The sequence below is a fragment of the Arachis ipaensis genome, chromosome B9 (genome assembly GCF_059453495.1).
Source record: "Arachis ipaensis isolate K30076 ecotype BB chromosome B9, ASM5945349v1, whole genome shotgun sequence".
NCBI lineage: Eukaryota > Viridiplantae > Streptophyta > Magnoliopsida > Fabales > Fabaceae > Arachis > Arachis ipaensis.
The window spans coordinates 12,356,421-12,382,954 of record NC_142444.1 but is presented as its reverse complement, the minus strand read 5'-3'; the positions used below and the strand labels follow the sequence as shown (position 1 = coordinate 12,382,954).

General features: G+C 38.1%; 3 protein-coding genes across 3 annotated transcripts in view; 1 reads left to right on the top strand and 2 right to left on the bottom strand.

Annotated features, from left to right (window-relative positions):
- LOC107615011 (2-alkenal reductase (NADP(+)-dependent)) overlaps positions 1-26,534 on the top strand; it is a 42,454-nt gene that overhangs the window by 9,982 nt on the left and 5,938 nt on the right. The gene's annotated exons all lie outside the window — the stretch shown is intronic.
- On the bottom strand, positions 7,578-9,290 carry LOC148543765 (uncharacterized). The gene has a single exon (XM_088498326.1). It carries the CDS (start codon positions 9,288-9,290, stop codon positions 7,578-7,580), a length of 1,713 nt encoding a protein of 570 aa, XP_088354452.1.
- On the bottom strand, positions 17,148-18,860 carry LOC148543764 (uncharacterized). The gene has a single exon (XM_088498325.1). The coding sequence runs from the start codon at positions 18,858-18,860 to the stop codon at positions 17,148-17,150; it is 1,713 nt and encodes a 570-aa protein (XP_088354451.1).

Sequence of the window (26,534 nt, the reverse complement as noted above, 5' to 3'; positions counted from 1 at the left end):
AAGATATATCCTGGTTCGGCTGCTAAGTGCAGTGCAGCCTACATCCAGTCTCCATCACAACAATGATGGAATTTCACTATAATCAAACAGATTACAACTTGTAAAGTGCTAACCCAACTTACAAGGGGATTCCCACAGAATCATGAAACACAACATAGATGAACAAAGGAACTCTAAGACATCTATGGCTTTTTCTTTTAATTTTGCACTCTCTGCCTTTTTCCGCTCTATGGCTTTTTCATTACAAACCTCACTGTTTGCCTTTTACCATGAGACTCAAGACATGACAAAATTAAACAGAAAAATACAAAACTGAATACATTGAAGGAGAAGAGAAAACTGTTAGCTCAGGTAGCTCTGAGAACTCTGTGCCTTGCACTCTCAATTTTTCTCCTTGCTTCAAACAGTGGCTGTCCACCCTTAATATAGAAGAGGGGAGCCTCCACTTATTGAAGCCAAAACTGAACCAACTTCTTCTTCCTTCAACTAAACCGGTTCGGCCACATAGAGAGAGAAGAGATAACCATGCATTAACCAACATGCAATTACCTCTAGTCCTTTCTTGATCATCACCCTTCATCAATCCGAGCTCTCCATCCTTGGCTTGCTCTCCAAGATGAAATTCTGGCCCTTGATGCTTCATGATGATGATGACTTCATCTGCTTCAATCTCTGCCTTCAACCATCACTTCGCCACTCTAGCTACTTCCTGTGGTGGTTGAGCAGAATCGAAGACAAGCCATGCCTCCAAGGATCTTCTCTACTGGCCGAATCTTCTTCTTTCTTTTTGGGTATGGAGGATCCGAGATTACCTCACCAAATCTTACCAGATTAGGTGATAATCTCAGCCACAGCACATTTTTATTTTAGTATGTTTTCTTGCCATCATTGTGATGGTCTTGATGCATGCAACTTCTTCTCTTCGGTGATTGTAGCTTGGTGTAGCTTCCATGGTTCTCTGGTTAAGGACCGAAGAAAGAAGAGAAGCAAATAGAAAGAAAGAAGAAAGAGAAAAGCAAAACTATGAGAGTTATGAAAGATAAATTAATTAGGTGCATTTCTCCAAGCTTGTGAAGTAGCGTGTAAGCTACTATTGATTGCCATCAAATCACTTGACTTTTTCTCTTTCATATTTCCAAGGACTGCATTAACCTTACTTGATAAAATTTGAATTCCATTACAAGTTAAGCATGTGATGTCCGTTGGAAGCACTTTGCTTTCTCTTTTCTTTTGGTTTCGGATCAATGTAAACACCAAGTGTTACTTAATAGATTTTGGGCTTTGTAAAGTTGAAATTAATAGTTGGCCCACATGGTTAACATTTGCTTTCCTGGTGAAATTTGTAACGGATCAAGTGTAGGAAGCAAACATGGGCTTAACTTATTCTTGGCCCAATTGATAAAACTATTTCAGCCAAAACAACATTTAACAAGAATTACATGAGGCTGAAATTTATTTTATTGGGCTTGAGATCCTTTCTTTTTATTTCGGCCCAATATTAACCTGCACAACAAAATTATTTTAATTAGCTCATTAATCATAATTAGCTTAATAATTTTGCTGTTAATAATGTTTGATCATCATTAATTTGGTTTAGAGTTTTCCAAACTCTTCAATCTCCCCCTTGATGACAAACATTATTAAAATTGAAATGGAAGAAATTTAGAAATTGAGTAAAGATTACTCCCTTTGAATTTGAATTTCTCCCCCTTTCAAAATGTCACATTGCTCCCCCTTGATGTATGCTTATCTTACCATGGGAAGCACTAACCTGTAACACTTTAATCAAGCTTCTAATGACAATGTTATTTAGCATATTTTAAGATGCTAAATGCTTGATTTATGAGCAGTTTTAATTGATAATCAAATCTCTTTTGATATCACAAACTGATTTACTGCTCAAACTTACACATATCAACAGAACACAAACCAGTGTTGTTCAGAAAGTTTCCAAATATTTTCCAGTCCAGATTTCAGAGCAATGTCATTCAAAATAAGGAAAATATTTTTGAAACACATATTAGCACATCAAAACATGGCAGTTGTTAAATAACACAGCTTAAAGGAACTGCCAAATGTAAATTTTCAAACCAACAGGTTTATCAAAGATGAACCATCAGCCAGGCATCAATATATCAAACATCATAGTAAACCAAAAGCCAAATGCAGTACATACAGCAGGAAATATAATAGAAACATGCATTCTTTGAATAAGGGTAATCATGAATTTTCAATTTGAAAATTTCAACCCTTATCCCCTGTTTTTCCAGCCCCTGTTTCATTCCAATTTCAATTTTGGAATTTAAATCTCCTCCCCCTTTTGGCATCAAGGGGCATAAGGACCTGCAATAAGAGACATGAGCAATACATAATATTTATAACAAAGCAGTAATTGTTCAGAGTATCATACGGCAGGGAGTATCAAGTCATGCCTTTACAAAAAACAAAAGAAAGATTGAGCCTATTGTTGCCAATATCAAATAAAAGTAGAGAAATAGTCACTAATCATCAGAAACATTGAATTCAGAACCAGAATCATCTTCAGAATCTCCTGTTCCCATTTCATCATCAAAGGTTTGAATCATGAAACCGACCCTTTCATAGCACTTTCTCCAGGCTTTCTCATTTGCATATGCCAATTTCCGGGCAGCCTTGCTTGACTTTAGCATCAATTTGGACATATTGCGGAATTCACTGAGAGCCTCCCTGATGGATGCCGACACCTTTGAGGGTTCAGGGTGGCTATCCAAATCGCTTAGAGAGGGTTCGGAGGCAACAGATTTCTTGCTTTTCTTGTTCGAAACTCCTCCTCCTTTAATCTGTGACACTTTGTTCTCAACAGATTCATTAGACAAATCAACCTTAAAATATTCAAATATACATGTAAGAAACATGCCATAAGGAAGATTAGCCTTTTTTGTGCTTCTTACTGCTTCCCACATATGACGTGTCATAATATAAGCAAATGAAATTGGAGTGGAAGTAATAAGAGCAAAGAGGATGATAGAGTCAGAAACCGTTACTCTATGATGAGAACCACTTTGAGGAGTGATGATATGAGTGATGATACGGTGTAACAGAGAGTTCTCTGGGCCGAGGGATTTGTGAGTTGGTATTAATCCATCAAGCCCGGACAGATTGGCACAAATGTGTTGCATGACTGTTTGTTGAGTAACGCCCACTTGATCATCCCATTTATCAACCATATAAACCTTTGGTCCCTCATCTTCATACCCAAGGGCAGCACCAATGGTTTGAGGAGTGATGGTTATGTAAACACGCTTGACATAAGAGTGGATTGACCCACCAATCAAGCGCATGTTTGCATAAAATTCCCGGACCAGCCCCGGGTATACCAATTTCTGAATGTGAGTCAGAGGAGTCCATTTCAGAGCATCAAACAGAGACGAAAAGTTCATTCCTTTGGTGGCAAGATTTGGAAGGTTCACCAAGTAAGAGGGGCAGAGATTGCGCTGCAGAAGAACGTCTTTGTGAAATTCATAGAATGCACATGAGTGGAAGCGAGAAGGATCAAAATGTGAATGAGTTTTGTGGAATTTGTTTTTGAACTCTAGAGATTCCAGATTGGGGGGTTCGCTTGTGTCATGCAGAGTAAAGGTTTTCTGTTTCTTGTGAGAGCTTTTCGCATGAGAGGTAGATCTTTTTGGTGGTGATGGAGGTGGAGTAGTCTGAGATGCTTCTTCATCTTCTTCAACATTTGTTTGCTTGTTCTTCCCTGTCTTGCCTCTCCCTGAGGTTTTCTGAGCAATAACCTTTCGGCGCATGGTTTCGGTTTTCTTGGAGGGTGGTGACTGAGTAGAGGATGAGGTAGAATGGAGATGGATATGTGTATGGGTTGGAGGTGATGAGAAAGGTGGGTTTTTTGGAATGGGGGTTCGGCTACTTCGCCTAACAGCGGTTTTCTTTTTCATGGTGGATGAATGAGGGGTTGAATATGAAGGGGTGAGGGCCGAATGAGAGGAGGATGGAAGGAGGTTAGAGGTGCAATAAATGAGGATTGAAGAGAGATGATGGGAGGTTAATGACCATAATGGCACGGTTATTATCCAAATGGGAGTTTCAAAAAGTGATAAAGAGGGAGTTTTTCCTTGAATCAAGGGATTTAGTTGGAAGGAGAAGATATGATTTGACAACATGTATCTTCCAACTAGATTTGAAAAGACAATCTAAAAAAATTTTGTGATTTTATTTTTTCAAGGAAGGAATAACTAACTAAACTGCCATGGTAGGGTCAGAATTTATTAGGTGGGGCCCAGAAGAATTTAAATTTGTGTTGCCTCCCCCTGAACAGAGCTCCTCCATCAAGCTTGCGTTTTTTATCTCGTCCAAACCTACGAGACAAAACTGAACTGAATCAAATATTCACAAATTTTCAATAAAACTTAAATCAAACATTCCCAATCTTTTTCTCAAGGTGCAGAATCTGTCTTCACAGAGGGGTTTTGTAAAAATATCAGCAATTTGGTCTTCTGATTTTACAAATTGAATATCAATAGTACCCTTTTGCACATGTTCCCTAATAAAATGATACTTTATCTCAATGTGCTTAGTTCTTGAGTGCAAAACAGGATTTTTTGAAATATTTATTGCACTCATATTATCACAAAATAGGGGTATACTATTGATTTTTAATTTGTAATCTTCCAATTGTGTTTTTAACCAAATTAATTGAGTGCAACATGCAGATGCGGAAATATATTCTGCTTCAGCGGTGGATAAAGCCACTGTGGCTTGTTTCTTGCTTGACCACATGTTGAGAGAGCTTCCAAGGAAGCAACACATGCCGGACGTGCTTCTTCTATCCACTCTATCTCCCGCATAATCTGCATCACAAAACCCTACTGCACAAAATTCATCAGATTTAGGATACCACAAGCCATAATCACAAGTTCCCTTAATGTATCTAATGATGCGTTTAACAGCCGTAAGATGGGATTCTTTTGGGTGAGATTGAAATCTTGAACATACACCCACACTTTGAACAATATCCGGTCTAGAGGAGGTAAGGTACATGAGTGAACCTATCATTCCTCTATACCTTGTTTCATCCACATCTTGACCATCATCATCCTTTTCAAGTTTTGTGTTGGGATGCATTGGTGTACTCATTGCTTTGGAATTTTCTAGGCCAAACTTTTTGATAAGTTCTTTTGCATACTTTCCTTGGTAAATAAAAGTACCACTAGGAGTTTGTTTAATTTGGAGGCCAAGAAAGAAGGTAAGCTCTCCCATTAAACTCATTTCAAACTCACTAGTCATGAGTTTTCCAAACTCTTCACACAAGGAAATGTTGGCCGATCCAAATACAATGTCATCAACATAAACTTGAACAAGAAGTATGTCATCATTAGATGCTTTAATAAATAAAGTAGTGTCGGTGGTACCCCTTTGAAATTGATTTTCCAACAAGAAGGCACTAAGCCTTTCATACCAAGCTCTTGGAGCTTGTCTAAGACCATAAAGAGCCTTAGTTAATTTGAAAACATGATTTGGAAACTCCTTTTGTTCAAAACCGGGGGGTTGTGCCACATACACTTCTCTATCAATAAAGCCATTAAGGAAAGCACACTTAACATCCATTTGAAACATTTTGAAACCTTTATGGGCGGCATAGGCAAGAAGCAATCTAATTGCTTCCATTCTAGCTACCGGAGCAAAAGACTCATCAAAATCTATACCCTCTTCTTGATCGTAACCTTGGGCCACTAATCTAGCCTTGTTACGAACAACTTGTCCATCCTCACCAAGTTTATTTTTAAATACCCACTTAGTACCGGTAACTTTCTTACCATCCGGATGAGGTACTAGTGTCCAAACCTCATTCTTGTCAAATTGAGCAAGCTCTTCTTGCATTGCTTTAACCCATGATGGATCCTCAAGAGCTTGTTTGACATTGTTGGGTTCTATTTGTGACAAGAGAGCAAGATTGCTAGGTTCGGTTTGCCTTTTGGTGGAGGATCTTGTAGTTACGCCATGAGAAGGATCACCAATGATGAAATCATGAGGGTAACCTCTCATAGACTTCCATTCTCTAGGCTTTCGGACAGGTGTAGAGCTTTGATGAACTTCTGGTTGTCTCACTGTTTCAGTTGCTCGTGCCTGTTCAGGAGACAAAATAGAAATGTCTCCTCCAATCTGACGAGACAAAACCGGACTGACAGATTCTTCAATTTGAACAGATTTGGGATTTTCTTTACTTGTTCCAGCCTCTTCACAATCTGAATCAATATCCTTCACAATACTGGGAATTAAGTTAGAATCACAAAAGGTAACATGTATGGATTCCTCTATTGTCCTATACTCCTTGAGATAAACTCTATAGGCCTTGCTTGTGGTGGAATATCCAACAAACATTCCTTCATAGGATTTTGGATCAAACTTTCCAAGGTTTTCTTTATTATTAAGCACAAAACATTTGCATCCAAAAACATGAAAATACTTAAGATTTGGAGGGGTTCCTTTCCATAGCTCATAAGGTGTTTTCTTTAACCCTTTTCTAATGATTGTTCTATTCAAAATATAACATGCTGTGTTCACAGCTTCAGCCCATAAGAATTTAGGAATTTCACTCTCACACAACATAGCCCTAGTCATTTCTTGAAGGCTTCTATTCCTTCTTTCAACCACTCCATTTTGTTGGGGGGTTCTAGGACATGAAAAATTGTGAGAAATCCCTAAGTCATCACAGAATTTTTCAAAATCTTGATTTTCAAATTCTCTTCCATGATCACTTCTTAAATGGGCAATTTTCAAATCCTTTTCATTTTGAATTTTCTTACAAAGGGTGGAAAAAGCATAAAAGGCATCATTCTTATGAGCAAGGAAAAGTACCCAACCAAATCTAGAGTAATCATCTACCACCACAAGACCATAATGTTTACCTCCTAAACTTTGAGTTCTAGTAGGACCAAAAAGATCAATATGTAACATTTCCAATGGCCGTTTGGTTGAGATTCCATCTTTTGATTTAAAAGAGGATTTTACTTGTTTGCCTAATTGACAAGCATCACAAGTAAGATCCTTATCAAACTTGATGTTTGGGATCCCTCTAACCAAATTTCTTTTAACTAGCTTAGAAATTTGATACATGCTAGCATGTCCCAACTTTCTATGCCAAAGCCATTTTTCAGATTCAAAAGATGTGAAGCATGTTACATTTTGTTCCTTTAAATCCTCAAGAGTTAATCCATACACATTGTTGCATCTTTTAGCTTCAAGAAGAACATTCCCAGTTTTTTCACACACAACTAAACAAACAGATTTCTTAAAAATAACTTCAAAACCCAAATCACAAAGTTGACTAACACTAAGCAAATTATGTTTCAAGCCATGTACAAGGAGAACATCATTTATACAAGAAGAAAAGTTTTTACCAACTTTCCCAACAGCCACAATTTTTCCTTTTGCATCATCACCGAAAGTGACAAGTCCTCCATCATAGTCATCAAGCTTTATGAAGAAGGTTGCCTTTCCGGTCATATGCCTAGAGCATCCGCTGTCCATATACCACACATTTTCCTTCTTTTTGGATGCTAGGCACACCTACAAAACAATGCTTAAGTAACCTTAGGTATCCAAATCTTTTTGGATCCTTTTACGTTAAACCATCTTCTATGTCCTAAGCCATTGTAATCAAAAACAATTTTATAAACTTTGTCACCAACCATTCTTTCACCGAAAAAGCATTGAATGGGAAAGTGTCCATTCCGATTGCATAGTCTACAAAACCTTGGAGTTGCCTTTTTGTTAAAGTAGGTGGGATCTTGAAATCTTGTGTCATTAGAAGATGAAGCAATATTTTCAAAATGTGAATTTTCAGATTTATGAAACCCCAACCCAGCCTTATCATAAAGAGGTTTTTGACTAGCCAAGATGTGATTTAAACTTTCAGAACTTTGTGTAAATTTGGCCAAGTCTTCCTCAAGTCTTTTAACCTTTTTAAGCAACTCTTCATTTTGTTTAAAACAGTCCACATATGCAAGAACACAATGGTTACTTTCACAGCTCCTAACTTGGGCTCTTAACTGCTTATTTTCTTCAACAAGATCACAAGCAGTTTCGGCCTCTCTCACTTTTTCTTTTAGAAAACTGTTTTCGGCCTTAAGAATGGTAATTTGCTGTTCAAGTTCTTGATTTTCCAGCAGAAAACATCTTATTTTTTCAGAAAGGTGGTCTATCATAAGATGGAGATCTTCAGTGTTAGGGTTATGAAAGACTACCTGATCTATGTGGTCTGCCATGAGACATGTTTGTGACTTGGTCTCGGTTTCTTCATCATCATCATCAGAATCATTCTCCAAGTCTTCCCATGTGGCCATCAGTCCTTTCTTCTTTCCTCTTTTTGGCTTTTCCTCCTTCTTCAGCTTGGGACAATCAGATTTGAAATGCCCCATTTCCTTGCAATTGTAGCAAGTTACCTTGCTGAGGTCTTTCTTCACTTTCCTTGTGCTGCTGCCTTTGCCTCTGAGCTTAGCCATTTTCCTGAATTTTTTTGCAAATAAAACAAACTCATTTTCAGAAGAGTTATCACTGGATTCATCATCCAGGGGGTTAGTCACAGAAGAAAATGCAATTCCTTTCTTTTTTGTATCTTTTTTCAAATAGGTATTTTCAAAAGCAAGAAGATTTCCTCTCAAATCATCAAGTGTTATGGAGTCTAGGCTACTACTCTCAGAAATAATTAAAGCTTTAGTCTCCCACTCTTTTGTGAGACATCTCAACAATCTTCTCACTAGCACAGAATCAGAATGTGTAATTCCCAGAGCATCTAAGCCAACAATGATAGCATTGAAATGTTCAAACAGTTCATCAATGGACTCTCCTTCCTTCATTGCAAACGTTTCATATTCTCTGTTTAGCATATCTGCCCGAGTCTTCTTGACAATGGTGGTTCCTTCATGGGTGATTTGCAATTTGTCCCAGATTTCCTTTGCCGTTGTGCATCTTGATACCCGTCGGTACTCCTCAAAGCTGATAGCACAATTGAGCAGATTTATTGCTTTGGCATTTAACTCCACCTTCTTCCTATCTTCCTCGGTCCATCTTGCTTCTGGTTTGAGAGAAACAACTCCTTCTGCACTTGTGATAGTTGGATATTGAGGCCCTTCGAGAATAATCTTCCAAAGTCTGTAATCCACTGCTTGTACGAATATTTTCATCCTCTCCTTCCAATAGGTATAATTTTTCCCATTGAAAAGAGGAGGTCTGTTGCTTGATTGTCCTTCAGTTAGATTATAAGACACCACATTTGCGCCACTGTTTTCTGCCATGAGGATCTTTGCTCCAAGCTGCAAAGCTTGATCTCTTTGAGACCAAGCTCTGATACCAATTGATGGTTTCAGTGGCTAAGAGAAGGGGGGGGGGTTGAATCTTAGCCCCTTTTTTTCTTGCTAACACTTGCTGGATTCAGAGGAGACTTTTCTGTTTTTAGCTCGTCCCTAGCCACGAGACATTTTCATTTTGTCTCGTCACTTGGCACGAGACATTTTTTGTTTTTGCTCCTGTGCAGTAGAAAACAGAAATGAAGTAGGAGAGGAAGAAAATCACACCAAGATATATCCTGGTTCGGCTGCTAAGTGCAGTGCAGCCTACATCCAGTCTCCATCACAACAATGATGGAATTTCACTATAATCAAACAGATTACAACTTGTAAAGTGCTAACCCAACTTACAAGGGGATTCCCACAGAATCATGAAACACAACATAGATGAACAAAGGAACTCTAAGACATCTATGGCTTTTTCTTTTAATTTTGCACTCTCTGCCTTTTTCCGCTCTATGGCTTTTTCATTACAAACCTCACTGTTTGCCTTTTACCATGAGACTCAAGACATGACAAAATTAAACAGAAAAATACAAAACTGAATACATTGAAGGAGAAGAGAAAACTGTTAGCTCAGGTAGCTCTGAGAACTCTGTGCCTTGCACTCTCAATTTTTCTCCTTGCTTCAAACAGTGGCTGTCCACCCTTAATATAGAAGAGGGGAGCCTCCACTTATTGAAGCCAAAACTGAACCAACTTCTTCTTCCTTCAACTAAACCGGTTCGGCCACATAGAGAGAGAAGAGATAACCATGCATTAACCAACATGCAATTACCTCTAGTCCTTTCTTGATCATCACCCTTCATCAATCCGAGCTCTCCATCCTTGGCTTGCTCTCCAAGATGAAATTCTGGCCCTTGATGCTTCATGATGATGATGACTTCATCTGCTTCAATCTCTGCCTTCAACCATCACTTCGCCACTCTAGCTACTTCCTGTGGTGGTTGAGCAGAATCGAAGACAAGCCATGCCTCCAAGGATCTTCTCTACTGGCCGAATCTTCTTCTTTCTTTTTGGGTATGGAGGATCCGAGATTACCTCACCAAATCTTACCAGATTAGGTGATAATCTCAGCCACAGCACATTTTTATTTTAGTATGTTTTCTTGCCATCATTGTGATGGTCTTGATGCATGCAACTTCTTCTCTTCGGTGATTGTAGCTTGGTGTAGCTTCCATGGTTCTCTGGTTAAGGACCGAAGAAAGAAGAGAAGCAAATAGAAAGAAAGAAGAAAGAGAAAAGCAAAACTATGAGAGTTATGAAAGATAAATTAATTAGGTGCATTTCTCCAAGCTTGTGAAGTAGCGTGTAAGCTACTATTGATTGCCATCAAATCACTTGACTTTTTCTCTTTCATATTTCCAAGGACTGCATTAACCTTACTTGATAAAATTTGAATTCCATTACAAGTTAAGCATGTGATGTCCGTTGGAAGCACTTTGCTTTCTCTTTTCTTTTGGTTTCGGATCAATGTAAACACCAAGTGTTACTTAATAGATTTTGGGCTTTGTAAAGTTGAAATTAATAGTTGGCCCACATGGTTAACATTTGCTTTCCTGGTGAAATTTGTAACGGATCAAGTGTAGGAAGCAAACATGGGCTTAACTTATTCTTGGCCCAATTGATAAAACTATTTCAGCCAAAACAACATTTAACAAGAATTACATGAGGCTGAAATTTATTTTATTGGGCTTGAGATCCTTTCTTTTTATTTCGGCCCAATATTAACCTGCACAACAAAATTATTTTAATTAGCTCATTAATCATAATTAGCTTAATAATTTTGCTGTTAATAATGTTTGATCATCATTAATTTGGTTTAGAGTTTTCCAAACTCTTCAATCTCCCCCTTGATGACAAACATTATTAAAATTGAAATGGAAGAAATTTAGAAATTGAGTAAAGATTACTCCCTTTGAATTTGAATTTCTCCCCCTTTCAAAATGTCACATTGCTCCCCCTTGATGTATGCTTATCTTACCATGGGAAGCACTAACCTGTAACACTTTAATCAAGCTTCTAATGACAATGTTATTTAGCATATTTTAAGATGCTAAATGCTTGATTTATGAGCAGTTTTAATTGATAATCAAATCTCTTTTGATATCACAAACTGATTTACTGCTCAAACTTACACATATCAACAGAACACAAACCAGTGTTGTTCAGAAAGTTTCCAAATATTTTCCAGTCCAGATTTCAGAGCAATGTCATTCAAAATAAGGAAAATATTTTTGAAACACATATTAGCACATCAAAACATGGCAGTTGTTAAATAACACAGCTTAAAGGAACTGCCAAATGTAAATTTTCAAACCAACAGGTTTATCAAAGATGAACCATCAGCCAGGCATCAATATATCAAACATCATAGTAAACCAAAAGCCAAATGCAGTACATACAGCAGGAAATATAATAGAAACATGCATTCTTTGAATAAGGGTAATCATGAATTTTCAATTTGAAAATTTCAACCCTTATCCCCTGTTTTTCCAGCCCCTGTTTCATTCCAATTTCAATTTTGGAATTTAAATCTCCTCCCCCTTTTGGCATCAAGGGGCATAAGGACCTGCAATAAGAGACATGAGCAATACATAATATTTATAACAAAGCAGTAATTGTTCAGAGTATCATACGGCAGGGAGTATCAAGTCATGCCTTTACAAAAAACAAAAGAAAGATTGAGCCTATTGTTGCCAATATCAAATAAAAGTAGAGAAATAGTCACTAATCATCAGAAACATTGAATTCAGAACCAGAATCATCTTCAGAATCTCCTGTTCCCATTTCATCATCAAAGGTTTGAATCATGAAACCGACCCTTTCATAGCACTTTCTCCAGGCTTTCTCATTTGCATATGCCAATTTCCGGGCAGCCTTGCTTGACTTTAGCATCAATTTGGACATATTGCGGAATTCACTGAGAGCCTCCCTGATGGATGCCGACACCTTTGAGGGTTCAGGGTGGCTATCCAAATCGCTTAGAGAGGGTTCGGAGGCAACAGATTTCTTGCTTTTCTTGTTCGAAACTCCTCCTCCTTTAATCTGTGACACTTTGTTCTCAACAGATTCATTAGACAAATCAACCTTAAAATATTCAAATATACATGTAAGAAACATGCCATAAGGAAGATTAGCCTTTTTTGTGCTTCTTACTGCTTCCCACATATGACGTGTCATAATATAAGCAAATGAAATTGGAGTGGAAGTAATAAGAGCAAAGAGGATGATAGAGTCAGAAACCGTTACTCTATGATGAGAACCACTTTGAGGAGTGATGATATGAGTGATGATACGGTGTAACAGAGAGTTCTCTGGGCCGAGGGATTTGTGAGTTGGTATTAATCCATCAAGCCCGGACAGATTGGCACAAATGTGTTGCATGACTGTTTGTTGAGTAACGCCCACTTGATCATCCCATTTATCAACCATATAAACCTTTGGTCCCTCATCTTCATACCCAAGGGCAGCACCAATGGTTTGAGGAGTGAGGGTTATGTAAACACGCTTGACATAAGAGTGGATTGACCCACCAATCAAGCGCATGTTTGCATAAAATTCCCGGACCAGCCCCGGGTATACCAATTTCTGAATGTGAGTCAGAGGAGTCCATTTCAGAGCATCAAACAGAGACGAAAAGTTCATTCCTTTGGTGGCAAGATTTGGAAGGTTCACCAAGTAAGAGGGGCAGAGATTGCGCTGCAGAAGAACGTCTTTGTGAAATTCATAGAATGCACATGAGTGGAAGCGAGAAGGATCAAAATGTGAATGAGTTTTGTGGAATTTGTTTTTGAACTCTAGAGATTCCAGATTGGGGGGTTCGCTTGTGTCATGCAGAGTAAAGGTTTTCTGTTTCTTGTGAGAGCTTTTCGCATGAGAGGTAGATCTTTTTGGTGGTGATGGAGGTGGAGTAGTCTGAGATGCTTCTTCATCTTCTTCAACATTTGTTTGCTTGTTCTTCCCTGTCTTGCCTCTCCCTGAGGTTTTCTGAGCAATAACCTTTCGGCGCATGGTTTCGGTTTTCTTGGAGGGTGGTGACTGAGTAGAGGATGAGGTAGAATGGAGATGGATATGTGTATGGGTTGGAGGTGATGAGAAAGGTGGGTTTTTTGGAATGGGGGTTCGGCTACTTCGCCTAACAGCGGTTTTCTTTTTCATGGTGGATGAATGAGGGGTTGAATATGAAGGGGTGAGGGCCGAATGAGAGGAGGATGGAAGGAGGTTAGAGGTGCAATAAATGAGGATTGAAGAGAGATGATGGGAGGTTAATGACCATAATGGCACGGTTATTATCCAAATGGGAGTTTCAAAAAGTGATAAAGAGGGAGTTTTTCCTTGAATCAAGGGATTTAGTTGGAAGGAGAAGATATGATTTGACAACATGTATCTTCCAACTAGATTTGAAAAGACAATCTAAAAAAATTTTGTGATTTTATTTTTTCAAGGAAGGAATAACTAACTAAACTGCCATGGTAGGGTCAGAATTTATTAGGTGGGGCCCAGAAGAATTTAAATTTGTGTTGCCTCCCCCTGAACAGAGCTCCTCCATCAAGCTTGCGTTTTTTATCTCGTCCAAACCTACGAGACAAAACTGAACTGAATCAAATATTCACAAATTTTCAATAAAACTTAAATCAAACATTCCCAATCTTTTTCTCAAGGTGCAGAATCTGTCTTCACAGAGGGGTTTTGTAAAAATATCAGCAATTTGGTCTTCTGATTTTACAAATTGAATATCAATAGTACCCTTTTGCACATGTTCCCTAATAAAATGATACTTTATCTCAATGTGCTTAGTTCTTGAGTGCAAAACAGGATTTTTTGAAATATTTATTGCACTCATATTATCACAAAATAGGGGTATACTATTGATTTTTAATTTGTAATCTTCCAATTGTGTTTTTAACCAAATTAATTGAGTGCAACATGCAGATGCGGAAATATATTCTGCTTCAGCGGTGGATAAAGCCACTGTGGCTTGTTTCTTGCTTGACCACATGTTGAGAGAGCTTCCAAGGAAGCAACACATGCCGGACGTGCTTCTTCTATCCACTCTATCTCCCGCATAATCTGCATCACAAAACCCTACTGCACAAAATTCATCAGATTTAGGATACCACAAGCCATAATCACAAGTTCCCTTAATGTATCTAATGATGCGTTTAACAGCCGTAAGATGGGATTCTTTTGGGTGAGATTGAAATCTTGAACATACACCCACACTTTGAACAATATCCGGTCTAGAGGAGGTAAGGTACATGAGTGAACCTATCATTCCTCTATACCTTGTTTCATCCACATCTTGACCATCATCATCCTTTTCAAGTTTTGTGTTGGGATGCATTGGTGTACTCATTGCTTTGGAATTTTCTAGGCCAAACTTTTTGATAAGTTCTTTTGCATACTTTCCTTGGTAAATAAAAGTACCACTAGGAGTTTGTTTAATTTGGAGGCCAAGAAAGAAGGTAAGCTCTCCCATTAAACTCATTTCAAACTCACTAGTCATGAGTTTTCCAAACTCTTCACACAAGGAAATGTTGGCCGATCCAAATACAATGTCATCAACATAAACTTGAACAAGAAGTATGTCATCATTAGATGCTTTAATAAATAAAGTAGTGTCGGTGGTACCCCTTTGAAATTGATTTTCCAACAAGAAGGCACTAAGCCTTTCATACCAAGCTCTTGGAGCTTGTCTAAGACCATAAAGAGCCTTAGTTAATTTGAAAACATGATTTGGAAACTCCTTTTGTTCAAAACCGGGGGGTTGTGCCACATACACTTCTCTATCAATAAAGCCATTAAGGAAAGCACACTTAACATCCATTTGAAACATTTTGAAACCTTTATGGGCGGCATAGGCAAGAAGCAATCTAATTGCTTCCATTCTAGCTACCGGAGCAAAAGACTCATCAAAATCTATACCCTCTTCTTGATCGTAACCTTGGGCCACTAATCTAGCCTTGTTACGAACAACTTGTCCATCCTCACCAAGTTTATTTTTAAATACCCACTTAGTACCGGTAACTTTCTTACCATCCGGATGAGGTACTAGTGTCCAAACCTCATTCTTGTCAAATTGAGCAAGCTCTTCTTGCATTGCTTTAACCCATGATGGATCCTCAAGAGCTTGTTTGACATTGTTGGGTTCTATTTGTGACAAGAGAGCAAGATTGCTAGGTTCGGTTTGCCTTTTGGTGGAGGATCTTGTAGTTACGCCATGAGAAGGATCACCAATGATGAAATCATGAGGGTAACCTCTCATAGACTTCCATTCTCTAGGCTTTCGGACAGGTGTAGAGCTTTGATGAACTTCTGGTTGTCTCACTGTTTCAGTTGCTCGTGCCTGTTCAGGAGACAAAATAGAAATGTCTCCTCCAATCTGACGAGACAAAACCGGACTGACAGATTCTTCAATTTGAACAGATTTGGGATTTTCTTTACTTGTTCCAGCCTCTTCACAATCTGAATCAATATCCTTCACAATACTGGGAATTAAGTTAGAATCACAAAAGGTAACATGTATGGATTCCTCTATTGTCCTATACTCCTTGAGATAAACTCTATAGGCCTTGCTTGTGGTGGAATATCCAACAAACATTCCTTCATAGGATTTTGGATCAAACTTTCCAAGGTTTTCTTTATTATTAAGCACAAAACATTTGCATCCAAAAACATGAAAATACTTAAGATTTGGAGGGGTTCCTTTCCATAGCTCATAAGGTGTTTTCTTTAACCCTTTTCTAATGATTGTTCTATTCAAAATATAACATGCTGTGTTCACAGCTTCAGCCCATAAGAATTTAGGAATTTCACTCTCACACAACATAGCCCTAGTCATTTCTTGAAGGCTTCTATTCCTTCTTTCAACCACTCCATTTTGTTGGGGGGTTCTAGGACATGAAAAATTGTGAGAAATCCCTAAGTCATCACAGAATTTTTCAAAATCTTGATTTTCAAATTCTCTTCCATGATCACTTCTTAAATGGGCAATTTTCAAATCCTTTTCATTTTGAATTTTCTTACAAAGGGTGGAAAAAGCATAAAAGGCATCATTCTTATGAGCAAGGAAAAGTACCCAACCAAATCTAGAGTAATCATCTACCACCACAAGACCATAATGTTTACCTCCTAAACTTTGAGTTCTAGTAGGACCAAAAAGATCAATATGTAACATTTCCAATGGCCGTTTGGTTGAGATTCCATCTTTTGATTTAAAAGAGGATTTTACTTGTTTGCCTAATTGACAAGCGTCACAAGTAAGATCCTTATCAAACTTGATGTTTGGGATCCCTCTAACCAAATTTCTTTTAACTAGCTTAGAAATTTGATACATGCTAGCATGTCCCAACTTTCTATGCCAAAGCCATTTTTCAGATTCAAAAGATGTGAAGCATGTTACATTTTGTTCCTTTAAATCCTCAAGAGTTAATCCATACACATTGTTGCATCTTTTAGCTTCAAGAAGAACATTCCCAGTTTTTTCACACACAACTAAACAAACAGATTTCTTAAAAATAACTTCAAAACCCAAATCACAAAGTTGACTAACACTAAGCAAATTATGTTTCAAGCCATGTACAAGGAGAACATCATTTATACAAGAAGAAAAGTTTTTACCAACTTTCCCAACAGCCACAATTTTTCCTTTTGCATCATCACCGAAAGTGACAAGTCCTCCATCATAGTCATCAAGCTTTATGAAGAAGGTTGCCTTTCCGGTCATATGCCTAGAGCATCCGCTGTCCATATACCACACATTTTCCTTCTTTTTGGATGCTAGGCACACCTACAAAACAATGCTTAAGTAACCTTAGGTATCCAAATCTTTTTGGATCCTTTTACGTTAAACCATCTTCTATGTCCTAAGCCATTGTAATCAAAAACAATTTTATAAACTTTGTCACCAACCATTCTTTCACCGAAAAAGCATTGAATGGGAAAGTGTCCATTCCGATTGCATAGTCTACAAAACCTTGGAGTTGCCTTTTTGTTAAAGTAGGTGGGATCTTGAAATCTTGTGTCATTAGAAGATGAAGCAATATTTTCAAAATGTGAATTTTCAGATTTATGAAACCCCAACCCAGCCTTATCATAAAGAGGTTTTTGACTAGCCAAGATGTGATTTAAACTTTCAGAACTTTGTGTAAATTTGGCCAAGTCTTCCTCAAGTCTTTTAACCTTTTTAAGCAACTCTTCATTTTGTTTAAAACAGTCCACATATGCAAGAACACAATGGTTACTTTCACAGCTCCTAACTTGGGCTCTTAACTGCTTATTTTCTTCAACAAGATCACAAGCAGTTTCGGCCTCTCTCACTTTTTCTTTTAGAAAACTGTTTTCGGCCTTAAGAATGGTAATTTGCTGTTCAAGTTCTTGATTTTCCAGCAGAAAACATCTTATTTTTTCAGAAAGGTGGTCTATCATAAGATGGAGATCTTCAGTGTTAGGGTTATGAAAGACTACCTGATCTATGTGGTCTGCCATGAGACATGTTTGTGACTTGGTCTCGGTTTCTTCATCATCATCATCAGAATCATTCTCCAAGTCTTCCCATGTGGCCATCAGTCCTTTCTTCTTTCCTCTTTTTGGCTTTTCCTCCTTCTTCAGCTTGGGACAATCAGATTTGAAATGCCCCATTTCCTTGCAATTGTAGCAAGTTACCTTGCTGAGGTCTTTCTTCACTTTCCTTGTGCTGCTGCCTTTGCCTCTGAGCTTAGCCATTTTCCTGAATTTTTTTGCAAATAAAACAAACTCATTTTCAGAAGAGTTATCACTGGATTCATCATCCAGGGGGTTAGTCACAGAAGAAAATGCAATTCCTTTCTTTTTTGTATCTTTTTTCAAATAGGTATTTTCAAAAGCAAGAAGATTTCCTCTCAAATCATCAAGTGTTATGGAGTCTAGGCTACTACTCTCAGAAATAATTAAAGCTTTAGTCTCCCACTCTTTTGTGAGACATCTCAACAATCTTCTCACTAGCACAGAATCAGAATGTGTAATTCCCAGAGCATCTAAGCCAACAATGATAGCATTGAAATGTTCAAACAGTTCATCAATGGACTCTCCTTCCTTCATTGCAAACGTTTCATATTCTCTGTTTAGCATATCTGCCCGAGTCTTCTTGACAATGGTGGTTCCTTCATGGGTGATTTGCAATTTGTCCCAGATTTCCTTTGCCGTTGTGCATCTTGATACCCGTCGGTACTCCTCAAAGCTGATAGCACAATTGAGCAGATTTATTGCTTTGGCATTTAACTCCACCTTCTTCCTATCTTCCTCGGTCCATCTTGCTTCTGGTTTGAGAGAAACAACTCCTTCTGCACTTGTGATAGTTGGATATTGAGGCCCTTCGAGAATAATCTTCCAAAGTCTGTAATCCACTGCTTGTACGAATATTTTCATCCTCTCCTTCCAATAGGTATAATTTTTCCCATTGAAAAGAGGAGGTCTGTTGCTTGATTGTCCTTCAGTTAGATTATAAGACACCACATTTGCGCCACTGTTTTCTGCCATGAGGATCTTTGTTCCAAGCTGCAAAGCTTGATCTCTTTGAGACCAAGCTCTGATACCAATTGATGGTTTCAGTGGCTAAGAGAAGGGGGGGGGGTTGAATCTTAGCCCCTTTTTTTCTTGCTAACACTTGCTGGATTCAGAGGAGACTTTTCTGTTTTTAGCTCGTCCCTAGCCACGAGACATTTTCATTTTGTCTCGTCACTTGGCACGAGACATTTTTTGTTTTTGCTCCTGTGCAGTAGAAAACAGAAATGAAGTAGGAGAGGAAGAAAATCACACCAAGATATATCCTGGTTCGGCTGCTAAGTGCAGTGCAGCCTACATCCAGTCTCCATCACAACAATGATGGAATTTCACTATAATCAAACAGATTACAACTTGTAAAGTGCTAACCCAACTTACAAGGGGATTCCCACAGAATCATGAAACACAACATAGATGAACAAAGGAACTCTAAGACATCTATGGCTTTTTCTTTTAATTTTGCACTCTCTGCCTTTTTCCGCTCTATGGCTTTTTCATTACAAACCTCACTGTTTGCCTTTTACCATGAGACTCAAGACATGACAAAATTAAACAGAAAAATACAAAACTGAATACATTGAAGGAGAAGAGAAAACTGTTAGCTCAGGTAGCTCTGAGAACTCTGTGCCTTGCACTCTCAATTTTTCTCCTTGCTTCAAACAGTGGCTGTCCACCCTTAATATAGAAGAGGGGAGCCTCCACTTATTGAAGCCAAAACTGAACCAACTTCTTCTTCCTTCAACTAAACCGGTTCGGCCACATAGAGAGAGAAGAGATAACCATGCATTAACCAACATGCAATTACCTCTAGTCCTTTCTTGATCATCACCCTTCATCAATCCGAGCTCTCCATCCTTGGCTTGCTCTCCAAGATGAAATTCTGGCCCTTGATGCTTCATGATGATGATGACTTCATCTGCTTCAATCTCTGCCTTCAACCATCACTTCGCCACTCTAGCTACTTCCTGTGGTGGTTGAGCAGAATCGAAGACAAGCCATGCCTCCAAGGATCTTCTCTACTGGCCGAATCTTCTTCTTTCTTTTTGGGTATGGAGGATCCGAGATTACCTCACCAAATCTTACCAGATTAGGTGATAATCTCAGCCACAGCACATTTTTATTTTAGTATGTTTTCTTGCCATCATTGTGATGGTCTTGATGCATGCAACTTCTTCTCTTCGGTGATTGTAGCTTGGTGTAGCTTCCATGGTTCTCTGGTTAAGGACCGAAGAAAGAAGAGAAGCAAATAGAAAGAAAGAAGAAAGAGAAAAGCAAAACTATGAGAGTTATGAAAGATAAATTAATTAGGTGCATTTCTCCAAGCTTGTGAAGTAGCGTGTAAGCTACTATTGATTGCCATCAAATCACTTGACTTTTTCTCTTTCATATTTCCAAGGACTGCATTAACCTTACTTGATAAAATTTGAATTCCATTACAAGTTAAGCATGTGATGTCCGTTGGAAGCACTTTGCTTTCTCTTTTCTTTTGGTTTCGGATCAATGTAAACACCAAGTGTTACTTAATAGATTTTGGGCTTTGTAAAGTTGAAATTAATAGTTGGCCCACATGGTTAACATTTGCTTTCCTGGTGAAATTTGTAACGGATCAAGTGTAGGAAGCAAACATGGGCTTAACTTATTCTTGGCCCAATTGATAAAACTATTTCAGCCAAAACAACATTTAACAAGAATTACATGAGGCTGAAATTTATTTTATTGGGCTTGAGATCCTTTCTTTTTATTTCGGCCCAATATTAACCTGCACAACAAAATTATTTTAATTAGCTCATTAATCATAATTAGCTTAATAATTTTGCTGTTAATAATGTTTGATCATCATTAATTTGGTTTAGAGTTTTCCAAACTCTTCAATCTCCCCCTTGATGACAAACATTATTAAAATTGAAATGGAAGAAATTTAGAAATTGAGTAAAGATTACTCCCTTTGAATTTGAATTTCTCCCCCTTTCAAAATGTCACATTGCTCCCCCTTGATGTATGCTTATCTTACCATGGGAAGCACTAACCTGTAACACTTTAATCAAGCTTCTAATGACAATGTTATTTAGCATATTTTAAGATGCTAAATGCTTGATTTATGAGCAGTTTTAATTGATAATCAAATCTCTTTTGATATCACAAACTGATTTACTGCTCAAACTTACACATATCAACAGAACACAAACCAGTGTTGTTCAGAAAGTTTCCAAATATTTTCCAGTCCAGATTTCAGAGCAATGTCATTCAAAATAAGGAAAATATTTTTGAAACACATATTAGCACATCAAAACATGGCAGTTGTTAAATAACACAGCTTAAAGGAACTGCCAAATGTAAATTTTCAAACCAACAGGTTTATCAAAGATGAACCATCAGCCAGGCATCAATATATCAAACATCATAGTAAACCAAAAGCCAAATGCAGTACATACAGCAGGAAATATAATAGAAACATGCATTCTTTGAATAAGGGTAATCATGAATTTTCAATTTGAAAATTTCAACCCTTATCCCCTGTTTTTCCAGCCCCTGTTTCATTCCAATTTCAATTTTGGAATTTAAATCTCCTCCCCCTTTTGGCATCAAGGGGCATAAGGACCTGCAATAAGAGACATGAGCAATACATAATATTTATAACAAAGCAGTAATTGTTCAGAGTATCATACGGCAGGGAGTATCAAGTCATGCCTTTACAAAAAACAAAAGAAAGATTGAGCCTATTGTTGCCAATATCAAATAAAAGTAGAGAAATAGTCACTAATCATCAGAAACATTGAATTCAGAACCAGAATCATCTTCAGAATCTCCTGTTCCCATTTCATCATCAAAGGTTTGAATCATGAAACCGACCCTTTCATAGCACTTTCTCCAGGCTTTCTCATTTGCATATGCCAATTTCCGGGCAGCCTTGCTTGACTTTAGCATCAATTTGGACATATTGCGGAATTCACTGAGAGCCTCCCTGATGGATGCCGACACCTTTGAGGGTTCAGGGTGGCTATCCAAATCGCTTAGAGAGGGTTCGGAGGCAACAGATTTCTTGCTTTTCTTGTTCGAAACTCCTCCTCCTTTAATCTGTGACACTTTGTTCTCAACAGATTCATTAGACAAATCAACCTTAAAATATTCAAATATACATGTAAGAAACATGCCATAAGGAAGATTAGCCTTTTTTGTGCTTCTTACTGCTTCCCACATATGACGTGTCATAATATAAGCAAATGAAATTGGAGTGGAAGTAATAAGAGCAAAGAGGATGATAGAGTCAGAAACCGTTACTCTATGATGAGAACCACTTTGAGGAGTGATGATATGAGTGATGATACGGTGTAACAGAGAGTTCTCTGGGCCGAGGGATTTGTGAGTTGGTATTAATCCATCAAGCCCGGACAGATTGGCACAAATGTGTTGCATGACTGTTTGTTGAGTAACGCCCACTTGATCATCCCATTTATCAACCATATAAACCTTTGGTCCCTCATCTTCATACCCAAGGGCAGCACCAATGGTTTGAGGAGTGATGGTTATGTAAACACGCTTGACATAAGAGTGGATTGACCCACCAATCAAGCGCATGTTTGCATAAAATTCCCGGACCAGCCCCGGGTATACCAATTTCTGAATGTGAGTCAGAGGAGTCCATTTCAGAGCATCAAACAGAGACGAAAAGTTCATTCCTTTGGTGGCAAGATTTGGAAGGTTCACCAAGTAAGAGGGGCAGAGATTGCGCTGCAGAAGAACGTCTTTGTGAAATTCATAGAATGCACATGAGTGGAAGCGAGAAGGATCAAAATGTGAATGAGTTTTGTGGAATTTGTTTTTGAACTCTAGAGATTCCAGATTGGGGGGTTCGCTTGTGTCATGCAGAGTAAAGGTTTTCTGTTTCTTGTGAGAGCTTTTCGCATGAGAGGTAGATCTTTTTGGTGGTGATGGAGGTGGAGTAGTCTGAGATGCTTCTTCATCTTCTTCAACATTTGTTTGCTTGTTCTTCCCTGTCTTGCCTCTCCCTGAGGTTTTCTGAGCAATAACCTTTCGGCGCATGGTTTCGGTTTTCTTGGAGGGTGGTGACTGAGTAGAGGATGAGGTAGAATGGAGATGGATATGTGTATGGGTTGGAGGTGATGAGAAAGGTGGGTTTTTTGGAATGGGGGTTCGGCTACTTCGCCTAACAGCGGTTTTCTTTTTCATGGTGGATGAATGAGGGGTTGAATATGAAGGGGTGAGGGCCGAATGAGAGGAGGATGGAAGGAGGTTAGAGGTGCAATAAATGAGGATTGAAGAGAGATGATGGGAGGTTAATGACCATAATGGCACGGTTATTATCCAAATGGGAGTTTCAAAAAGTGATAAAGAGGGAGTTTTTCCTTGAATCAAGGGATTTAGTTGGAAGGAGAAGATATGATTTGACAACATGTATCTTCCAACTAGATTTGAAAAGACAATCTAAAAAAATTTTGTGATTTTATTTTTTCAAGGAAGGAATAACTAACTAAACTGCCATGGTAGGGTCAGAATTTATTAGGTGGGGCCCAGAAGAATTTAAATTTGTGTTGCCTCCCCCTGAACAGAGCTCCTCCATCAAGCTTGCGTTTTTTATCTCGTCCAAACCTACGAGACAAAACTGAACTGAATCAAATATTCACAAATTTTCAATAAAACTTAAATCAAACATTCCCAATCTTTTTCTCAAGGTGCAGAATCTGTCTTCACAGAGGGGTTTTGTAAAAATATCAGCAATTTGGTCTTCTGATTTTACAAATTGAATATCAATAGTACCCTTTTGCACATGTTCCCTAATAAAATGATACTTTATCTCAATGTGCTTAGTTCTTGAGTGCAAAACAGGATTTTTTGAAATATTTATTGCACTCATATTATCACAAAATAGGGGTATACTATTGATTTTTAATTTGTAATCTTCCAATTGTGTTTTTAACCAAATTAATTGAGTGCAACATGCAGATGCGGAAATATATTCTGCTTCAGCGGTGGATAAAGCCACTGTGGCTTGTTTCTTGCTTGACCACATGTTGAGAGAGCTTCCAAGGAAGCAACACATGCCGGACGTGCTTCTTCTATCCACTCTATCTCCCGCATAATCTGCATCACAAAACCCTACTGCACAAAATTCATCAGATTTAGGATACCACAAGCCATAATCACAAGTTCCCTTAATGTATCTAATGATGCGTTTAACAGCCGTAAGATGGGATTCTTTTGGGTGAGATTGAAATCTTGAACATACACCCACACTTTGAACAATATCCGGTCTAGAGGAGGTAAGGTACATGAGTGAACCTATCATTCCTCTATACCTTGTTTCATCCACATCTTGACCATCATCATCCTTTTCAAGTTTTGTGTTGGGATGCATTGGTGTACTCATTGCTTTGGAATTTTCTAGGCCAAACTTTTTGATAAGTTCTTTTGCATACTTTCCTTGGTAAATAAAAGTACCACTAGGAGTTTGTTTAATTTGGAGGCCAAGAAAGAAGGTAAGCTCTCCCATTAAACTCATTTCAAACTCACTAGTCATGAGTTTTCCAAACTCTTCACACAAGGAAATGTTGGCCGATCCAAATACAATGTCATCAACATAAACTTGAACAAGAAGTATGTCATCATTAGATGCTTTAATAAATAAAGTAGTGTCGGTGGTACCCCTTTGAAATTGATTTTCCAACAAGAAGGCACTAAGCCTTTCATACCAAGCTCTTGGAGCTTGTCTAAGACCATAAAGAGCCTTAGTTAATTTGAAAACATGATTTGGAAACTCCTTTTGTTCAAAACCGGGGGGTTGTGCCACATACACTTCTCTATCAATAAAGCCATTAAGGAAAGCACACTTAACATCCATTTGAAACATTTTGAAACCTTTATGGGCGGCATAGGCAAGAAGCAATCTAATTGCTTCCATTCTAGCTACCGGAGCAAAAGACTCATCAAAATCTATACCCTCTTCTTGATCGTAACCTTGGGCCACTAATCTAGCCTTGTTACGAACAACTTGTCCATCCTCACCAAGTTTATTTTTAAATACCCACTTAGTACCGGTAACTTTCTTACCATCCGGATGAGGTACTAGTGTCCAAACCTCATTCTTGTCAAATTGAGCAAGCTCTTCTTGCATTGCTTTAACCCATGATGGATCCTCAAGAGCTTGTTTGACATTGTTGGGTTCTATTTGTGACAAGAGAGCAAGATTGCTAGGTTCGGTTTGCCTTTTGGTGGAGGATCTTGTAGTTACGCCATGAGAAGGATCACCAATGATGAAATCATGAGGGTAACCTCTCATAGACTTCCATTCTCTAGGCTTTCGGACAGGTGTAGAGCTTTGATGAACTTCTGGTTGTCTCACTGTTTCAGTTGCTCGTGCCTGTTCAGGAGACAAAATAGAAATGTCTCCTCCAATCTGACGAGACAAAACCGGACTGACAGATTCTTCAATTTGAACAGATTTGGGATTTTCTTTACTTGTTCCAGCCTCTTCACAATCTGAATCAATATCCTTCACAATACTGGGAATTAAGTTAGAATCACAAAAGGTAACATGTATGGATTCCTCTATTGTCCTATACTCCTTGAGATAAACTCTATAGGCCTTGCTTGTGGTGGAATATCCAACAAACATTCCTTCATAGGATTTTGGATCAAACTTTCCAAGGTTTTCTTTATTATTAAGCACAAAACATTTGCATCCAAAAACATGAAAATACTTAAGATTTGGAGGGGTTCCTTTCCATAGCTCATAAGGTGTTTTCTTTAACCCTTTTCTAATGATTGTTCTATTCAAAATATAACATGCTGTGTTCACAGCTTCAGCCCATAAGAATTTAGGAATTTCACTCTCACACAACATAGCCCTAGTCATTTCTTGAAGGCTTCTATTCCTTCTTTCAACCACTCCATTTTGTTGGGGGGTTCTAGGACATGAAAAATTGTGAGAAATCCCTAAGTCATCACAGAATTTTTCAAAATCTTGATTTTCAAATTCTCTTCCATGATCACTTCTTAAATGGGCAATTTTCAAATCCTTTTCATTTTGAATTTTCTTACAAAGGGTGGAAAAAGCATAAAAGGCATCATTCTTATGAGCAAGGAAAAGTACCCAACCAAATCTAGAGTAATCATCTACCACCACAAGACCATAATGTTTACCTCCTAAACTTTGAGTTCTAGTAGGACCAAAAAGATCAATATGTAACATTTCCAATGGCCGTTTGGTTGAGATTCCATCTTTTGATTTAAAAGAGGATTTTACTTGTTTGCCTAATTGACAAGCGTCACAAGTAAGATCCTTATCAAACTTGATGTTTGGGATCCCTCTAACCAAATTTCTTTTAACTAGCTTAGAAATTTGATACATGCTAGCATGTCCCAACTTTCTATGCCAAAGCCATTTTTCAGATTCAAAAGATGTGAAGCATGTTACATTTTGTTCCTTTAAATCCTCAAGAGTTAATCCATACACATTGTTGCATCTTTTAGCTTCAAGAAGAACATTCCCAGTTTTTTCACACACAACTAAACAAACAGATTTCTTAAAAATAACTTCAAAACCCAAATCACAAAGTTGACTAACACTAAGCAAATTATGTTTCAAGCCATGTACAAGGAGAACATCATTTATACAAGAAGAAAAGTTTTTAC